Raw genomic sequence first — 21,609 nt, 5'->3', positions numbered from 1 at the left:
ATGCTTCGAAACATCATCAACAGATTCAAAGCATTAATAGATAAAGATGAAAATGGGAAGAAGAAGATTGAAGGGACAGTGGTGTTGATGAAAAAGAATGTTTTGGACTTCAATGATTTCAATGCCTCTGTTCTTGATGATTTCCATGAGTTGTTAGGCCAAAAGGTTTCTTTTCAGCTCATTAGTGCTGTTAATGGTGACCCTGGTTAGTTCTTTCTTTTTTTCTCCATTGTTCATAACAAGTTCTAATTTTGGTTCTTTCTTTCTTTCTTTATGATATTTTTTTCTTGTTGAATTGTCTTAAGCTATTGGTTTTCTAATGGCGATCGTGTTATTAAAAGAAACAATGTAAACAAACCAAAACTTTCTTCTTCGTTTTTTCTTTTTTTTTTTAAAAAAATTTTTATAATAAATTATCATCATTATCAATTTGTCATCTTCTTCTTTTATCTTGAATTCATTTTTTAGAATGAAAATGGAAATCATATATATGTATATATGTATATACGTGTGTATATATATATATATATATATATATATATATAAACATTCTTGAATGGAACGAAAAATGTGCTGAAGATTTGTTAAATAGGCCACGTTTGTGATCGTCACTTGCAATATACCCTTACTGTACTCAATATCTAGTCCAAAACAACCAATTCTTCTGGTCAGGGCTGTTTTTTAGGCAAAATATTATCTTACATTCATTTAAGTCCATTATTTTAAATAAATAGCCACAATTTATGTACCAGTGTACACATTTTAAAAAGGGAAAAAGATAATGTCCATATATTTTTATTTTTTGATAATTCGATTGTAACAACAGAGATAAAGATTTGATTTGAACTATCAGAAAAATACTTGATCGAGGTGCTAACCAATTAAGCTACAAAAACTCCAAACAATTATGTCAACATCTTTTGGTGCCAACCAATTATGTTATAAATTTCTCGAGCATAATGTCCACTTTTTTTTTTTTTTTTGAAAAATACTGTCGAAATTTAGAATATAAAAGTTGATGTGAAAGAATAAAAATTCACTTTTTTTTATTGCCTTTTGTGCTTACTAAAAGTCTAGAATTAGTTTTAAGCCAATGTATCTTAATTATTGCATTTGTTAGAAAGCGTAAATATTGTATATTACTAAACCTGCCCTCTGTATCTTCAACAAAAAAAAAAACAAAAAAAAAAAAAAAAGCTGCACCCAACAACACTTGAAAAATGTAAAAATGAATAATATTCTTTTTAATGGATCTCTATTCAGTATTTAGAAAACCTTAAAATAGTTTATTCAAGACCTTCTAACTCAACTGGTTGACATCTTCTAGTGTTCTAACTATCCCAACTAACGAATTATTAAAAAAAAAAAAAACCTGTTTTCCGGATCAAATTAAGTAAAATATTCAGTGACTTAATGCAAATTTCAAAACCATATTTATGATTTTTAATCATCAACTTTTTGGTCGTGGCAAATTGTTGCATAAGATGGTTGTTAAGACTTTAAGACAGTAAGGCTCACTCACAAAGTGGCTTGAACATATAGAAACGCTACATTATCTTCTAAAAAAAGCGCTAAACTAATTCTGTAGTGTAATTAGACATTGCAGGTTTGGACCAAATTGGAACACACTAAATATACAAAGGGCTCATAAACAAGATTTTGGATGTTTATGACCAATCCTGATGTAGCTCTGCATTATTTCTTTGATGGATCCATATCATCTTTTGCTAGTGACAAATTTTATGAAATTTCTCTAATTGGTGATTTAGTTATTGGCTTCTGGATCATTATAGAACCAATTATTGTTTGATATGTTTTTGTAGCAAATGGGTTGCAAGGGAAACTTGGAAGGCCAGCATATTTGGAAAATTGGATAACCACAATCACCTCCTTAACATCAGGAGAGTCAGCATTCAAGGTTACCTTTGACTGGGACAATGAAATAGGAGTTCCAGGAGCATTTTTAATAAAAAATAACCATCACAGTGAGTTCTATCTTAAAAGTTTACGCTTGAAGATGTACCAGGTCAAGGCAGAGTCCATTTTGTTTGCATTTCATGGGTTTATCCTGCAGACAAATACAGAAAGGACTGTGTTTTCTTCTCCAACAAGGTAATAAATTATATGAGGATTTATGCATTGATCATGATGTTCCAAAGTTTCCAAATATTTTACTTAAAACCACAAGAAAAGAAATAGTGACAAATACAAGTTTAGCACAAACTATAGTAGTTTGAACTTTGAAGTGAAACCTCCTACAAGTTTATTGAAACACACCCTTGTTTAGTTGTTGTAACTTATGCAAGCAAGATGAAATATCTTCTATGGATTTCCATATATCTATAATGGCCTTGCAGATGCAAGCACATTTTCAGCTAAATCGCATGAAGCTTCCAACTGAAATCTGATATGAACTTGCATCCAAAGTTGATGTACATAGAGGGTCATCTAGAAGACCAGCTACAAGTTGTTCTTCCTAATAGTTTAAATTTACCCCAGAAAACTTAATGCTGTAACTGATGGTAAATTTGTGACAGCTCTAACTTGGCATAAGCTAGGTGTTTTGACTGTGAACTACATCATATAGTAACAAGTTGAGGCAATTACATTTTTGTAGACATATCTTCCTAGTGAAACACCAGTGCCACTGCTAAAGCTCCTAGAAAAAGAACTAGTGGACTTGAGAGGAGATGGAACAGGAGAGCTTCAGGAATGGGACAGGGTGTATGACTATGCTTACTACAATGACTTGGGGGATCCAGATAAAAATGCCAAATATGCCCGTCCAGTTCTCGGAGGTTCTAGTGAGTACCCTTACCCTCGTAGGGGAAGAACTGGGCGACCACCAACGAAGACAGGTTAGACATTTCAATTTAATTTTTAGTTACTTGTTTAGAATTTTTGTAGTTACTAGCAATGGCAGTTAATATGACAAATAATTCTGTCATAGTATCATGAATAATTTTGACAATTAGATTCATTAATGTATTTTTAATAATGAAATCAGAATGTGTTTTTCACTGAAAAGTTGGAGTGATTTCGTTGTCTGTACAGATCCTAACAGTGAGAGTAGGATGAAGCTGCTTATGAGCTTAAACATTTATGTTCCAAGAGATGAACGATTTGGTCACTTGAAGCTGTCGGACTTCCTTGCTTATGCACTGAAATCGGTAGGCCAGTTCCTGAAACCTGAGCTAGAATCTCTATTTGACAGCACTCCAAATGAGTTTGAAAGTTTGCAAGATGTACTTAAACTCTATGAAGGAGGAATTAAGTTGCCTGAAGGTGCAGTTAAAAATATTAGAGACAACATCCCCGCAGAGATGCTCAAGGAAGTTTTCCCCACAGATGGTGAAGGACTCCTCAAATACCCAATGCCCCAAGTGATTAAAGGTATCATATCTTTTTCCATGGCACAGCCATTTTTGGTGACAGATTCAAAAGCTTGCAGATTTCTGATTCTTCAAATGCTTTTTCTTTAAATTGAATTGCTTTGTTTCCTTGACTTGGAGCAGAAGATAGGTCTGCATGGAGGACTGATGAAGAATTTACAGGAGAGATGCTGGCTGGGGTAAACCCTGTCAACATTGGTTGCCTCAAAGTATTCTTAAGCATCCATTTGTTTTAGATTCTTTATTCTGGATGCCAAATTTATTTTTCTTTTCCTCCATCCTCTCAACTTTCAAATGGAGGATCAATGTGTTTCAGTGTTAATAATGATGCATTCTAAATTATTGCAGGAATTCCCACCCACAAGCAAGCTAGATCCCAAAGTGTATGGAGATCAAAATAGTACAATTGCCAAAGAACACATAGAAAATAACATAGATGGACTCACCATTGAGGAGGTAAAGTTCCTTGGTTCATTTATTCCACATAATACTTTAGGGTATAGTAGTTTGCAGTTGTTTTGCAATTATAGTTAACTAATTTGCTCTTATAAACATTAATTAATAATGATTAACATGAATTTGGTTATAGGCAATCAAGAAGAACAAGTTATTCATATTGGATCACCACGATGCTTTCATGCCTTACTTGAGGCGGATAAATTCAACTTCCACAAAGACTTATGCCAGCAGGACACTCCTTTTCTTGAAAAATGATGGTGCTTTGAAGCCATTAGTGATTGAATTAAGCTTGCCCCATCCTAAAGGAGACCAATTTGGTGCCATTAGCAAAGTATACATACCAGCTGAACAAGGAATTGAAGGTTCTATTTGGCAACTGGCAAAGGCTTATGTTGCTGTTAATGACTCAGGTTACCATCAGCTAATTAGCCATTGGTATACCTCTGTCAACGAAAGCCTAGGAAATGATACTTGTCTATATTTTAAAATGAGTTTTGAAATGCCTTTTGTATTGGTCACAGGTTAATTACCCACGCGGTGATTGAGCCATTTGTGATAGCAACAAACAGGCAGCTGAGTGTGCTCCATCCAATTTACAAGCTTTTGCATCCTCATTTCCATGACACCATGAATATAAATGCATTCGCTTGGCAGATCCTCATTAATGGTGGTGGACTTCTGGAGTTGACAGTTTTTCCAGCAAAGTATTCCATGGAGATGTCATCAGTAGTTTATAAGGACTGGGTTTTCCCCGAGCAAGCACTTCCTGCAGACCTCATCAAGAGGTAAATCTTACACTGCAGAACATAATGACATATTCACGGTGTATGAGATATCTGGCATTATAAGTAACTTAAATTAGAAATGCAGTGTTAATATTTCCTTCAAAATGGCTAAATAATATAATCCACAAATGCATAATGCTTGAAGAATGGTTGAGGCAAAATTTAAGACTTCAAATTTTGGTAATCTTATTGGTGTAAAGGCCGAACCTTCAAGTTTTAGATGTTTTATTTGTCTAAAGGCCTAAACTACTACGAATAAAATGAAAACATTCGTTGTTATGGTCTTTTTTCCAATGACATGCCACTTCTTTTGCTGAATTCAGGAATGGCAGTTAAGGATCCAAATTCGCCACATGGTCTCCGCTTAGTGATTGAGGACTATCCATATGCTGTTGATGGCCTTGAAATCTTGTCAGCAATTAAATCATGGGTTAAAGAATATTGTTCCTTCTACTATGAGACTGATAGCGTAGTTTAGAAAGATGCTGAACTCCAATCCTGTTGGAAGGAACTCAGAGAGAAGGGTCATGGTGACAAGAAAGACGAGCTCTGGTGGCCTAAAATGCAGACGCATGAAGAGCTTGTTGAAACATGCACAATCATTATATGGATTGCTTCTGCTCTCCATGCAGCAGTTAACTTTGGACAGTACCCTTATGCAGGATACCTCCCAAACCGGCCAACAATAAGCCGGAGATTCATGCCTGAAGTAGGCACTCCTGAATATGAAGAACTCAAATTAGACCTTGATAAGGATTACTTGAAAACAATCACTGCCCAGCTCCCCACACTTATTGGTATTTCCCTTATAGAAATCTTGTCAAGGCATTCTTCGGACGAGGTCTATCTTGGGCAGAGAGATACTCCTGAATGGACCTTTGACACAAAGCCATTAGAAGCCTTTGAGAGATTTGGAAAGAAGCTAGCTGAAATTGAGGATAGAATTATGACAATAAACAATGATAACAAGTGGAAAAACCAAGTTGGACCTGTGAAGGTGCCATTTACTTTACTCTATCCCACTAGTGAAGGTGGACTAACTGGCATGGGAATTCCTAATAGTGTCTCAATCTTGAGCTTCTCTACCACTGCTTGGGTTGTTATTAGAGTTCCACAACAGTGTTTTTCTGTCATCTTTCTTGACTCCTTATGCTATGCAAAACTCATTTCCTCTTCAATAAAGATGTGTAGCTATAAATTCTTCTGCTTTTCAAGCACCCTTGTCAAACAATTGGTACGAGATTTAAAAGGCATCATTTGTTGGAAAATGCTAATAGTACAATGGGAAACAATAACTGGTAATTGCACTTCACTGTTTACAATAACTGCATGCTTAATCCATTTTCACAAATGCTTTTGCTATGTACGCTAATTTTTCATGTTTAGCAATCAAATTTAAATGGATGAAGCAAAAATTTCAGTTGTATTTCCTTAGAGACACATGCATGATTGTGCATGAAAATTCGTGTGTGTGACAAATTAGTCCTATTTCTTATGGGGTTAACTTGTCATGTTCAACAATCAAACTTATATGGATGAATCAAAAATTCAAAATTTGTATTCGCTACAAACACAATTCTTGATTGTGAATATGTATGGGTGTGTATTTCACATTTAACAACCTTTATTGTGGAGTGTGTAGCCTTGCCCTATGGTCAATAAGGCAGAAGTTAAAAGCCAGTTATGGTAAGATAGGTTTTAGGAATTTTATTTGTCAGTTTGGATGATTTTTTATATTTTTTTAAAAGAAGCTCGGATGACATTTAAAGATTAAAAATCACAAAAATTACATACAATAAGGCTATTGCGTATTCCCAAGTCAGACAATTGCCAAATACACACAAATGTCAAAATTAAAGTTCCAAATAAATTGTTATAAGAAAAAAAATTTCCAAATAAATGCTTGTTGTGGGTTTATAGCAATTGACATGTGGGTAGGCCCATGCCTTAAGCTAAAAAAGCCCAATCCATTTCACCTAATAACCACGGGACTTATGTAGTTATGGGGGAAAATCATATACAATCAAAGCCAATCCCAAGCCCAGCCTCACTCATGGGAAAAAATGTCATTGATTGTATGATTCTCTTTCTCTTACGCAAGTAAAGTAGGCCTCGGATGAGAACCATACTTGGGCCCATTGGGATAAATTGATCAAGCCCAAATTTGATGAATCACCCATTGGTAACAACCCATCCGAACCCTTAAGAAAAAACATTCCCAGCCTAGTAGATCGGTTATTATACAAATTGAGCCCTTTTGGTAGATAAAGAGTTTCTTCAAAACACTTGAGCCCAAATGTGATCTTTATCAAAGACAAGTCTCCAAATTTTAGCTAAGAGTAAGACAACAAACCAATTTTCTTAAAGTAATAATATAATTTGATAGTTCATTGTAGGCGAGGAAATTGACGTCTCTATTAAGAACACCAAAACAAAACTAAAACCCTTCACAAAGTTTGGCAGTACTTTGAAAATTCTTAAGGCATTGATTGTATTGCATTTCTCTTTCTTATTTATTTCTTTTGTATTCTACTGAATTTCTAGCAGTTTCAAAGTCCATACCTATTGTCCTTGGGAAAACTTAGCTTGAGTTATTAGAGCTCTACCAAAACAAGCTCTTACAGAAAATCTTTTAAAAACTAACCAGACTTACATTTCTTGCATATTTAGACCTCCCCCAAAGAAGACAATTTGAAATGTTTTAGAATTCTTATTTGCAATGAAAATCGGGATTGCATAGCTTCCCGCTAAAGAAATGTGAAAATAATGACACCGACTTTTGAACATTATTTAGACAATAATTTTTTTTATTTTTTATAATTAGATAATTGCCAAAAGATGAATTTAAATTGTAGACGTCTATGTTTTTTTTTTTTTGATACAAGATAGAATTCTACTCTAGTCTAATCTAAGTATATATGTGTGTGAAACTCCCTCTTAGAGACTTGAACCTTGGCCCTTGCCCCCCACAAGCACTTATACTTGTGGAGTGACCATCGCACCAAGGGTGTGCGGTGGTATAGTAGACGTCTATGTTAGAAACACTAAAAAGTGTCAATTAAGCTAAAAGACCTTTGACATTTATTTATTTTTATACAAGATAAAATTTATACCCTAATCTAATCTAAGTATATATATATATATATATGTGTGTGTGTGTGTGTAAAACTCCTTACTAAAGGCTTGAATCTCGGTCCTTACCCTTTCAAGCACTTATACTTGTGGAGTAACCATCGCGACAATGATGCACACTGGTTTGACATTTAAAGAATGATTTGATTGCAAAAAATAATATAAAAAAAATACCTTGAATTAATTTTCAATTATTAGTCTAATTCAAGATTTATTTGCAATGTATGCTCTAGTGACTAGTCTCAACAGTCCTAATTAATATCAAATTAACAAATTGATATGTTAGTTGGGATGAGGTAGACATTGCAATTTATTGTGCCCCGATAAAATGTTTATTTTGATTACACCCACCACCTAACATGTCCATTTAATTTGTTAATTTTGACACTCATTTGGAATGAGTGGTCATTGGAATCTAATTCAATTTAGGGTATTGACTACAAAAAATTATGTTTATAGTCAACATCGCAAATGATCCTATCAATACATTGGATTGGCTGCAATAAATTTATGCCTTTTTTTTCTTGCTGGATACAACCATGCATGTTGAACCAACAGTTCATTATAATTATCTTTACTCATCTTTTTAGTAGTACTAAAGTTTTAATGAATCTTGAATGGCGACTTATTAATTATTATGTCAGTTTTGCTCAGCACTCGTTTCTATGGTAAGTCTTGCCCAGATTACTATTGCCCTGGAAAATAATTCAAGCACGAGACCTTGACCAAAGTTTAAACACAAATTAAGAATTACAATTGGCAATAGTTCTTAATTCTGTGTTCATACCTGTTTACATAGCCATCTACGGATCTACCATTCTCATAGACTATTAAAATTACAGTCATTTTCAAGAACTTGTGGTTAGAGCTTACGACATTCTATTTAAATGAATAATCAAAGACCCATACGAAACTAAATTTATGTTTCCAATTTTTTATGATGATGCTTGAGTAGCTAGGTTACTTTATACTTTATCCCCCTAGTTAAATTGTGAATTTAATTTGAAAGGGACACTAGAATTTGGAAATAGCTAGGTTTTCCTGTTCTTTTTATTAATTTATTAGTCATTAAATTATAACATATGTGGTAGGTGTGATTGTGAAGTATGAATATGATCACAAAGAAAAGGGCTAAGTCATGGGTTGACTTCGTACTCCTAGTGCTCTCATCTCAAGTCTTTATTTGCTGTTAGTTTATTTCTCATTTGATTTATCTTATTAAAAAAAAAAAAAAAGTTAGATAAAAAATACAAATTCCCCTAAAAAATGAGATTTTAAATGATTACCATATTTTTTTTATGGATCCAATAGTTGTTAATAAACCATTTAGAAGAGATTTGATACTACTTTTATAAGAAATAAAAAAAATTATATGAAGGAATCAGTTATACATTTTTTTTTCTAACTTATGAAAAAATCAGTTATACATTTTTATAAGAAATACAAAAAATTATCCAAAAAATAAAAAATAAAAACACACACACACAATACCTTAAGGCTTCTATTAACTTTTCCTTTTTTTTTTTGAAAAGAAAAAGTTAAACCAAATACATAGTAAAAGGGATAAAAATTTCATGGGCACATTTAGTTTTTGCATTAAAGCTATCATGAGGTTTTAAAATTTTATTTTACGTCTGCCTAATTGGATTGAAAAGGTTGCCACAATTATCAGTACAAAAATGAAAATCAAGTTTACTCTATGAAAATTCAAGTTTAGTCATCTACTTGATTTTGAAAATTTTGGTAGCAAATTAGCAATCTTGAAAAGGAAAAAAAAAAAAAGAAAAAAAAAAAGAAGATGAAGCAGATAAAAAAATTGGACAATTATGGGGCCAACATTACTCATATCCATTTCATCAACATAATGTGAATTTTGGGGCCATGAACATAAATTGCCTTTTCTACCATGAACAAGAGAGGATCAAAATCAAACCAAAATTCCTTTTTTTTTTTTTTACTATGAAAAAACAATGGCATGGCCAGTTGGCCACGAATCTCAACCTCAAACTTTCCCTTTTTCTTATCATAGAAAATCAAAAGAATGACTTGTTATACCCAGATTTGAGAGCGGATTCCACTATCAATGACACCCGGTACAAATGCCCAGTTGACGGACCTTTATGAATATGAACCAGTCACCCACAAAACTCCAAAATCCAAATCTGTGGGCTGTGTGAAACCGCTATTGTTATTAATTGATAATTTCTTCTAAAACATTTTCAAGAAAGTTGTAGGAAAGTGTATCGTACACGTTTTCAAAGGATTGGATTTCTAAGTCCACACTATTATTATGTCTGGACATAAAATTTAAAATTGATTTTTTAACCCCTTCATGGGTGGTTTTTTGTCCTAAATCTATCTTAAATCGTTTTTAATGATTGATTATGATTTCAATTTATCAGATCTGATTTGAATGATAGTTTTTTATCATCAAGTCAAGACACCAATTAGTCTCTTATAATAGCAAAAAATTTTATCCGTTGAATTAATTGAAATCTTGACAAAATTTCGATGGGTTGGATAGCCAAAAGGCCCAAAACATATAATATTATTAGCTGAAAAAATGAAGAAAAAAGAAATTCAACATTACACCAAATTTAAAATTCTTGAACAAGAAAAGGCATGGAAAAGGGAAATCTGAAAAAGTGAAGCTTCTTAATCAATACCAAATAAATGCCAATAACTTTCCTCTCTCGTTCCCTCGCAGCACATACAAATTTCCTAAAAGATTCTCTTTCTTCTGTTTTGTTCTAGCAAATAAAATAAAGAAATGTAATGTTTACAATATTTTTACAATAAATTCTATGAAGCAGGTTGTTACAGACTATTATTAATGGCCAAAAAAAGTAATTTTGGAGACAAATTTAAATTAAAATCAATAACAACTGATCAACTATAATTGTTATAATTTTGTAGACATAATACCTCTCTATAAAATAAAGACTCTTTCTTTTGATAAGCGAATAAAGAAATTGGGTGGATAAGATATGCAACTTGTTGGGTAAATGATAAAAGTTGTAAGCATCAACTTTAGAATAATTTTATAGGAAAGGTCAAGGAAAAAGGCCAATATGAACAGTGAAGCTTCTAAATTTTATATATACTTTTAGTCAATACTACAATTCCATCTTAAAATACTTTTTAGTCAATACTCAATACCACAATATTTCACCTATGGTTCATTAAAAAAAAAAAAAAAAATCACCTATAAAAGGCTATAAGTACCTTAACAATTACTCATCTCTTCCATTCCTTCATTCCAAATTCCTCAAACCTATATTCTTTAGCAAACCACTTGAAGCAAGCTAGAGATGTTTCACTCCAAAGATCTGAGTCTGACTCCTATGAAGTCCTTTGCAGGAACTTCATGTGGGGTTAACAGGCCAATCTACACGGTCAAATCATCAATCAAGGGTCGAGATCAAACTACTACATCAGTAACTAGTAGACCCTTATTTTTTACCATGAAGTGGCATGGTTTTTCATGCAACAAGAGCACTGGGTTGACGAGATCTCGATCACTGAGTGTCACTTCAACAGCTGAGAAGAAGGGCCAAACTCCATCACGAGGAGTCCCAGTGTCAAAAGGAGCCAAATCCTCACACAACATCTTGGAGGTTTTTAATGAGAGCAAGAACTCAAAGGTCAAAGGGACTGTGGTGTTGATGAAGAAGAACGTTTTGGACTTCAACGACTTTCATGCTTCGTTCCTTGATCGTCTGCATGAATTTTTAGGCCAAAAGGTCTCTCTGCAGCTCATTAGTGCTGTCAATGGTGACCCAGGTGAGTTCATCTTCTTCTTTTCTTTTCTTCTTCTTTTTTGGTAATAAATTTCTTCTTATTTTACTAATTTCAGCGATTTCACCTTGGAAATGATAGTGAAAGCAATGTGTCACAACTTACAAGTAATAATATTACTATATTAGTGAAGAAAGAAAAGCATATAATTATGGGAATATCTAAAATATGCTATCAATTCGATCACAGGCCTTATAGAATAAGATTAATGGAACCCAACTTTATTCATGAAAGGGAATGAAGTGTGGTAGCAGTAATCCTTTTTGTTTTTAGTAAATGGGAAAGTGAATAAAGACAGTGTGATATGGATTAATGAGACTCAACAACCCAGGGGCTTGACGCTCAACCAAGAGTCAACGATCAAATCTCCCAGTCAATTTGCATTTTATTTTGATCTTTATACCTTTTTTTTTTTTTTTTTGGTATTGACTATGTTAATTTCTATGCATACCTACTCAAAGTTTTCTCGTACTAAAGTGTTCTCTAACCCAGAGACACATGGAGACCAAGTCAAGGACTTTGGACTATTCAATGGGAAAGCGTAGAAACCAATTTCCATGGCTTTAGTCCAACATTGCTAGTGAGTAAAATTGTGTACTTGTAAATGGCTAAATTATCTTGGGGGTTGGTACGGACTAATTTGAGATAGATTGGGTTTAAGTTTTACACCTCCAAGCCTCATTCACCGATCTCCAAAGCTAGAGTAAATGTTATAGAACTAATTCAGATGTAAGCATTTATATCCTTCATTTCCTAAATTAGAAAAAGAAAAGTGGAACTCACCAAAATTATAGAGGTCCAACAGGTTAGACCATGAGTTTGGTTTGTGACTTTGTGTCTAGTGCTGACTCCTATGTCCACTCCAGTAGAATATAGCATTAGATGAAGTCTTCGTTCTTAGTTAGACTATAAAAAAGTGTAGCATTGGAATAAGTCTTTTGTTGTTAGTTAGACTATAACAAAGTGCACTGGAGCATTAGAAGAAAGTTGTTATATGATATACCCTTGTTTGAGTTAGCAATGTGTAAGGTTATGAAATTCTGTAACACTGGTGCAGATCACTTCACTAAAACCTGTTGACATGAGCCAAACTGAAAACTCAAATGTAAGGATAGTGAACTTTGCTTAATCATTTCAAGAAGCAACAACTTAGCTACCTTGATCTGTATCAATCCGTTGCATTTAAGATATCTTTAGATGTACAATAACATCAGATCACATAAAATATTAGCATTTTGATAGTTGATGGTTACTATCTTCTGAATTACTATATAACTAATTTCAAATTTGTTGTTTTTTATTTATTTATTTTATAGAAAACGGGTTGCAAGGAAAACTTGGAGAGCCAGCATATTTGGAAGACTGGATTACTACAATCACCCCCTTAACCGCGGGCGAGTCTGCTTTCAAGGTTACCTTTGATTGGGACAATGAGATGGAAGTTCCAGGGGCAATTTTAATAAGAAATAATCATCATAGTGAGTTCTACCTCAATAGTATCACGCTTGAAGATGTTCCAGGACAAGGTCAGATCCATTTTGCTTGCAATTCATGGGTTTACCCTGCAGACAAATACAAGAAAGACCGCATTTTCTTCTCTAATAAGGTAATTATTTATAGGAGGAAGTATACATGCTAATAAACACGAATTTTGTATGCAACTCTAGCTTTCAATACAAAAGCTAAATTGAATCTTTCAAAAATGTAAAAATCAGATGAAAAATTGTCCATATTTGAGACACATTGCCCAGAAGCCAATAAAAAATTTAGTGGATATTAGTTTTATGCATCCAAATGTAGTCCATATTGTTTTGCTTAGTTAGCATAGGTTGAACTGTGAGTTCAGTGTTTGAAGACTAATGTTCAAGTTCATGATATATAATTATGCAGACATATCTTCCAAGTGAAACTCCAACACCACTACGCAAGTACAGAGATGAAGAACTTGTAAATTTGAGAGGAGATGGAAAGGGAGAGCTACAAGAATGGGACAGAGTCTATGACTATGCTTACTACAATGATTTGGGGAATCCTGATAAGGGTCCAGAACATGTACGTCCAGTTCTTGGGGGATCTAGTGAGTACCCCTATCCACGCAGGGGAAGAACTGGGCGACCACCGACCAACACTGGTTAGACACTTTAATTTATCCAGTCACTGCTTCAGCATAGTGTTTGTTTAGCATTTAACATTTAGCAGTAACAAACCACAGATTCAAGATCTAGGAAAGACTCTGCCTTTGATATTCTTTCTATCTTTTTTGAGAGTTTGCACACATGCGTGTTGAGAGGGGGGTTTTCTAGTTGGGAATATGCATGTTAAAAAATGCCATAGAATGTATTCATAATTATCTACAATCATGAATATTTTGAGAAATAATCCAGCTAAAAAATTATTAGTGATGAATGAAGTTGTGAATTTGTGTGATTTCAACTCATCAATAGAGTAAATAATAATTTTAAATTTTGTAAACATTATTGCAGTTATCTATATGATTTTCTTTTATGATCTCAACAGATCCTAACACTGAGAGTAGGCTGAACCCTCTTCTTAGCATAAACGTCTACGTCCCCAGAGATGAAAGATTTGGTCACTTGAAGATGTCAGACTTCGTTGCTTATGCACTGAAAGGCATTGCTCAGTTCCTTAAACCTGAGCTAGAAGATGCATTTAGTAGCAATGAGTTTGAAAATTTAGAAGATATACTCAAGCTCTATGAAGGAGGAATCAAGGTGCCCAATGGTTTACTTGAGAATATTAGGAAGAACATTCCTGCAGAGATGCTGAAGGAAATCTTCCGAACCGATGGTGAAGGATTCCTTAAATATCCAGTGCCTCAAGTGATTAAAGGTACTTTATATAACTGGACTTGTAAGGCACAAAAGATTTTGTTTGAAATGACACTAGTGACTTATTCTTTCTGTGTTTTTTTTTTTTTTTTGAGTTTTTTTTTTTTGTGGGGGTGGGGGCAGAGGGGAGAGGTGATGGACTTGTGCCTTAATGTGCAGATTATATTGCAGATCTTGTTACATTTGTTCCTTTTTCTACTATTCCCCTTCACTTAAACTTGGTTCTTTGATGATTTGGACCAGAGGATAGCTCTGCTTGGAAGACTGATGAAGAATTTGCAAGAGAAATGCTGGCTGGAGTAAACCCTGTCACCATCTGTCGTCTCCAAGTAAACTTTAAACCCTTCATTATTTATTTTCTACTTTCTTTTTTTGAAAAAGAAATAAAAATGAAAAATAATGAATTTGAATCCTTATTTGGGATGTCACAGTTGAGTTTCTCTTCATCCATCTTCTCAACAGCTTAACCAAGATCATGGTTTTCAATCTTTAAACATAACCACTTCTAATTCAACTACAGGAATTCCCCCCAAAAAGCAAGTTGGATAGTAAAGTATATGGTCATCAAACCAGTGCCATAACCAAAGAGCACATCGAGAAATACTTAAATGGGCTCTCCATTGATGAGGTAACGTTTCTAATTCATTGTTTGACATTAGTCAACAGTTATTCCGCAGATAATAAACCATGATAACAAAATTCAATTTTTTTAATAGGCAATCAAGAGCAACAAGCTATTCATACTAGATCATCATGATACACTAATGCCATACCTGATTAGGATAAACAAGACTTCCACAAAGATCTTCGCCAGCAGGACAATCCTTTTTTTGAATGAGGATGGGACTTTGAAGCCACTAGCAATTGAATTGAGCTTGCCCCATCCTGATGGAGACCAATTTGGAGCCATTAGCAAAGTATATACCCCAGCTGAAGAAGGTGTCCAAAATTTCATTTGGCAACTGGCTAAATCTAATGTCGTTGTGAATGACTCCGGTTATCACCAGCTTATGAGTCACTGGTATGATTTTGATGAAGTTTCAGCAAATTTATTTCAGTTCATATTTTGAAATGGGTTTTAAATAACTTTAATTGCGATCACAGGTTAAATACCCATGCAGCAATTGAACCATTTGTGATAGCAACCAATAGGCAGTTGAGCATGCTTCACCCAATTTATAAACTGTTAGATCCTCACTTCCGTGACACCATGAATGTAAATGCATTGGCCCGACAGGTCCTCATTAATGCTAATGGTGCCCTGGAGTCAACAGTATTTCCAAGAAAGTATTCCATGGAGATGTCATCAAAAGTTTATAAAAGCTGGGTTTTTCCTGAACAAGCACTCCCTGCTGATCTCATCAAGAGGTATATCTTATACTCCAGAAAGGGGTGAAAAATCCATGGTTCATATGTCATTGAAACTAGTAACTAAAGAACAGAAATGCATTATGAACAAATCTGTCCGTAAAACTGCTATTAAAAAAGCTAGTAACTGGCTAAATTACACTTAACACTACTACATGATGTTTAGAAAGTTTGAGCAACTAAGGGCTTAGGAGTTTGGTATATAAAATGCTAACATGGTCTAACCTAAACTATATATATGTTCATGTCATATCTCAATACAAGCTTCTCCTTTTCTTTATTCACAGAGGAATGGCAGTTAAGGATGTGAATTCCCCGCATGGTCTGCGCCTACTGATAGAGGATTACCCGTATGCTGTTGATGGGCTGGAAATCTGGTCAGCAATCAAAACATGGGTTGAAGACTACTGCTCCTTCTATTACAAGACTGATGACATGGTCCGAGATGACTCTGAACTCCAGTCCTGGTGGAAGGAACTGAGAGAGGAGGGTCATGGTGACAAAAAAGATGAGCCCTGGTGGCCTAAAATGCAGACTCGAGAAGAGCTAATCGAAACATGCACTACTATCATATGGATTGCTTCAGCTCTCCATGCAGCTATCAACTTTGGACAGTACCCTTATGGAGGTTACCCCCCAAACCGCCCAGCAATGAGCCGTCACTTCATGCCGGAAGAAGGCACTTCTGACTATGAGGAGCTTAAGTCTCACCCTGAAAAAGCTCTCCTGAAAATATTTACTTCCCAGTTTGAGTCCGTTCTCGGCATTTCCCTTGTAGAAATCTTGTCAAGGCACTCATCTGATGAGATTTTTCTTGGACAAAGAGACAGTCTTGACTGGACCTCAGACACAGAACCAATAGAAGCCTTTAAAAGATTTGGAAAGAACCTGAAAGAAGTTGAGGATAGAATAACGAAGAGGAACAAGGATGAGAAATTAAGGAACCGTGTTGGTCCAGTGAAGATGCCATACACTTTGCTCTGTCCTACCAGTGAAGAAGGACTTACTTTCAAGGGAATTCCCAACAGTGTCTCAATCTAAAGCTTTTAGCTTTCCTATGTAGAGTGTTATGTTGTAGTAGCAATAATTTCCAATATAGTAGTATTATCATTATTCTTTACTTGAATGTCTACCAGAAAACATATGTAAGTATAAATCCACCATTTCTTCAACTAGCTATATGTAGAAATTTACAAATAAAGCGAAGTACTAGAAACCATGTTTTAAAGCACCATTTTGCATCAAAATGTAGATAAAGCTGGAGAAGCAGAACCTGATTGCATAAACTGTACATAATTCATTAGTGTCCTTAGATATGTCTTACAACAAGCTCTACCAGAAAATCCGTCGGCAGCTTAACAGTTTTGTACTTGAATATTTTTAAATCTCTCCTAAACAAACTTATGGGGGTTCCAAGCACAAGGTGGACACTTTGGGAAATCTCCTATTTTGTCTTTAAAAGGCAACTAGTGATCTTGAGGATCTCAGTTGTCAAACAAAGGTGAAATAGTGGTGAGCTACTAACTTTGTTTATCCTTTGTACATTCACCACTGAGGTCTGTATCAGCAGTCACAACCACAAGACCCATCTATAGTACAGATAAAAAAGGGAGGACATAACTTTCACCCACAAACTTGAGCCTTATGGTTATGGCAAACTGAAATGCTATACATGAAATCTACCACAATTTTGCAAGCCAGGGAGTATATAATAAAAGAATGGGAAAAGTTCCCAAATTATCACATCTAGAGAAGACTTTATCTGTGGGACTCTCTCTCTCTCTCAAACCAAGTTCTTCTCAAGCATTTCATCAAACAGACTCGATACAAGTCAAACTGAAACACAACAAGCATGATCAAGCCAAAAATAAGTGTCAAGAACAAAACCAATTTTCCTACAAAAGTTGCAGCCTGTGAGAGAGAGCAAAAGATTCAGCGGGTTTAGATTGGTTTATTTCATTGGGTGAGCAGAAATGCAGTATACCCAACATTGTATTTTGACTTTGTTTAAAATGGCTATGGTTAAAAAGAAGAAGAAATAATGACACAAATGGTTGATGCACATAGATACAAATAGTTGATGTCATAATAATGAGAACTTATAAATTTATAATTAGTGATTGTCGCTAGGTGGGATGAAAACTCGAAATCGTTATTTTTTAAACTTTTTTTTTGAGAAGCAAATAAGTTCATATTATGAAGTTAAAGCAGAAAAATCCGAAAGGAATACATCCTCTAAATCACTAGGTAGTTCTTTTACCCATACATCAAAATCTGCGGATGAAACCACTCTCCTAGCTAAGGCATGAGCCAACTTGTTACCCTCCAATTCGGTCTGTTTCAGTCCATTTCAGTCTATTTTGTCCATTTTGGTCTACCTCGGTCCTTTTCGGTCAATCCTGTCTATTTCAGCCAATTTCGGCCGCCTCTGTCCATTCTGTCTAATTTCTTCTATTCAGTCCACTTTGATCTACTTTGGTCCATTCACTCCTTTTTCGGTCCGATTCAGTTTATTTGGATCATTTTGATCTTTCGATTGAGAGTACCTATTCTAAATTTGAATTTATTAAAAAATATAGATCTCAAACTCGATTCAAATTCTATTAAAATTATTCCACATATATTTTATTAATCGAAACTCATTTCAAATCCATCTTTTTATTTATTTTATTTTACTTAAAAATAGACAACTTAACATTACTTAACGTTAAATTCTAAAACACTATTAGATCATGTTCAAACCTTAGAACCACTATATTTAGTTTTGAGACCTAACATATATTGAGCAATATAAATATTTCTTGAACTTTCTGTGATTATTTTTACCAATTACTATGACAATTAGTAATATTTAAACCATCCAATAATATTGTTAATCCAAAAGAACATTCAGATTATATCGCAAGGCTGAGAGAGAGATAAAGAAATGGTGGATAAAGTTTATCATAATGAAATTATGATAAGGAGAAATGCCTAATAATATTTTATAGTTAAACTGCAATACTTGCTTGTATTTGCTAAGTATTAGTTAAAATTAAGATCATTTTGCATCTTTGATGCATATGGTATTTGAATATTTCACCAGATTAATTGTTCGTCCTAGATTCTTGGTGTAAAATCAATGAACATGCAATTTTTTAAAAGTCAAATGTAATTATTTTCTTGGCATAATACACTTGAACTTAAGAATGAAAATATGAGCAATTCAACTTGCTAGATTGTGGCAAACAATTAAATTTTTTTAAAACCTCCAATACTAACATATCAATTGAAAAGAATAGCAATTTCCAAAGTGTCACTAACCTACCAACTTCTAAATTGACAATTGAAAATAGGAGCAATTTTGACTTAGTAAATACTTTAATTATTCAAGTAACATGACTTTTACTAATTGATTTAATTGACAAACATTGAGGTTATTTTTTTTTTGGTTGATAGATAGGAAAGAATTTCGATGTATAGCATCCATTTTATGATAATTGTTTTCTATCATCCAACCAAGAAAGTAAATATGATTATATTTCAGCTTATCACGTCTGCTTCATGATGATTGCTCTTCATCATAAAGCCAAAAAATTAATTGGTTTTTGTTGTAAAAAAAAAAGGTTAACATAGCTTTTTGTTTTTGTTTTTGTTTTACATTATTAATTATATAGGAACAGAATTAAAAACAATAATAGTTTTTTTTTAATGAAACTATAACAAACATACAGCCACCAAAATTAGAGTTTTTTTTTTTTTTTTCTTATTAATTTCTCAACTTATTTTTATACTTTCTCTAATTTTTCTCATTCCTTTTACCTTTTCATTTCTCCACTACTATTTACCTTAATATCACTTGTAAGTGCACAATTGCACCTGGACCCAAGAACAGTTATGGGCTCAGGCCCAATGAGCCTTAAACAATACGAATTTGTAGAGTGTGGGCTTTAAACCTAGGTTAGAAGTGTGTGGGGATTAAATGACAAACTAAAGATTGCCAGTATCTGGAAACAACAAGGAATAATGTAAATAGGCCTCCTCGGACGTAAGCCGAGAGCTGTTCTTATATTATATCTCTCTCTTTGTCTTTTTCTTTTTAGGTTACAAAAAGTTCCATCCCCTTTCTGTTCTAGGTCCCTCCTTAAATACTCCTCTTTTTAATACTTTATACACGTGTTGCCCCAATTCCTCCCTTAGCCTAGATATTTCTTTTCTTAGTGCCTTTGAACAGTAACTAGAAGTTTCCCTTCCACTGTTCAAGTGTCACTTCCCCATTAATGCGGCCAGGGTGGTAGGTGCAGGGTCTTTAATGTGGAGGCAGCAGCCTTTACCTTTGACATTTTTCCAACATCGGTGCTTCTAGGACATTCAAGGGTTCACCCCCTTTAACCATTGGTCTTGACCGTGTCATTCCCTAACCTTTACCATGAAGTCCCGGGTTCTCTGGTGTCAATCCGAGGGGAAAAACATCCTCGGCTGGATCTTCGGATCCTCGGCTTATGGGCCGACCCGTAGTACTAACAGGCCCTAAACCCAAGAGCAGGTCGGCCTTCCTTAGCATGACCCATCGGCCCATATTCTCATCAAGGTATCTTTACTCCCCACATACTTTTTCTCTATCTCTTTATTTTCCTTTATTTCTTGCTTTTTGTATTCCCCTTCTCTTACTATAAATTTACAACTCTCTTTCCCATTTTATACTATGCGTTCCAAAATAAGGCTGCAGGGCCTCAGAGGAGTTTGGGCTCACAATCTATTTGTATAGTGGGCTTTTGGATTTCCTACCACGGGTGGCGTTATGCTCGGCTGCCCTGTTTCCTAAGTCTCCCCTCTTTTCTCACTAACTCTCCCTTTTCTTCCTTGGGGAGGATTAATATTACTTTCTCTAGTCTTTTCCTCCTGCAATTGCCAACCCCTTCAACTGAATCTTCTCTGCCTATTTATAGCCAAACTTAGTGGAACGGTCATGATTATTCCCCTGGTGGGTGGAAGGAGGGATCCAATACTATTACCCATAAGTGGGGGTTCAGTTGGGAGTGAGAGGAAATAAGAGTGGCATTGGAACTGGCTCCACTGCTGGGTTTGATGCTCGGCAGGGGCGTTCCCTAGGTAATGGAAGGGAGGTCCAATATCGTTTCATCTAAGTGGATGTTTGGTAGAGGGAAAGAGAAAATGATAGTGGCGTTGGGACCAACCCTGTATGTAAGTTATGTACTCGGCAGGGGCACGTCACGGGCTGCTTTGAGCACTTCGAGCTCAAAGCTCTTGGACGACACGTGCGTTACCATGTGTGATCAGTGCGTGGCTCTTATAAGAGTTAGTCTTCATTGGCCTTAGGGTGATTGGGCTTGACGGGGGGTGAGGCCCGTACATATACATAGTTTTCTCACATACAAAAGGTTACTTCTTTCTCTTTCTCTCTCATTTTTTTTCCTTTTTTGGTAGATTTTTATTTTTATTTTTCTTGCATCTCTACTTTAGGTTGATGAATTTTTGTATTATTTGGAACTCTACTTTAGTTTGATGTGATTAAGTTTCGTGTTTTTAAGTTGTTATCTTTTTTATTCTCTTTAATTTCATAGATATTATCATTTTGAATTATAAAGATAGTATATAAGAATATAATGTTATTTTATTACATAACATGACTTGGATAATTTGGAGTTTATTACTATATTTTTCATTTTTACTTTGTTTCTTCTCACATTATTTTCTATAGATTTCTTATTATTCTCTCTCTCATTCTCTCTTGAAAAATTGTTATTCTCTTTCCTTTGATTTTTTATTCTTTTTTACAACTCTACTTTATATTGATGAATCATTGTGATTTTTAAAACTTTATTT

The 21,609-nt window shown here is 34.5% G+C and overlaps 1 protein-coding gene and 1 pseudogene across 1 annotated transcript; both read left to right on the top strand.

Moving 5' to 3' along the window:
- Window positions 1–6,326, top strand: LOC142628464 (putative linoleate 9S-lipoxygenase 5; annotated as a pseudogene).
- Window positions 6,327–11,003: 4,677 nt separating this feature from the next.
- On the top strand, window positions 11,004–17,015 carry LOC142628111 (putative linoleate 9S-lipoxygenase 5). Its single transcript, XM_075802102.1, has 9 exons — window positions 11,004–11,551; window positions 12,883–13,172; window positions 13,457–13,697; window positions 14,084–14,416; window positions 14,659–14,744; window positions 14,936–15,043; window positions 15,132–15,436; window positions 15,520–15,783; window positions 16,071–17,015. The coding sequence occupies exons 1-9, from the start codon at window positions 11,080–11,082 to the stop codon at window positions 16,822–16,824; spliced, it is 2,853 nt and encodes a 950-aa protein (XP_075658217.1). The 5' UTR covers window positions 11,004–11,079; the 3' UTR covers window positions 16,825–17,015.
- Window positions 17,016–21,609: the final 4,594 nt, after the last annotated feature.

The sequence above is a fragment of the Castanea sativa genome, chromosome 3 (assembly GCF_040712315.1).
Source record: "Castanea sativa cultivar Marrone di Chiusa Pesio chromosome 3, ASM4071231v1".
NCBI classification, from domain to species: Eukaryota; Viridiplantae; Streptophyta; class Magnoliopsida; order Fagales; family Fagaceae; genus Castanea; species Castanea sativa.
This window is presented reverse-complemented; position numbering and strand designations above follow the sequence as displayed.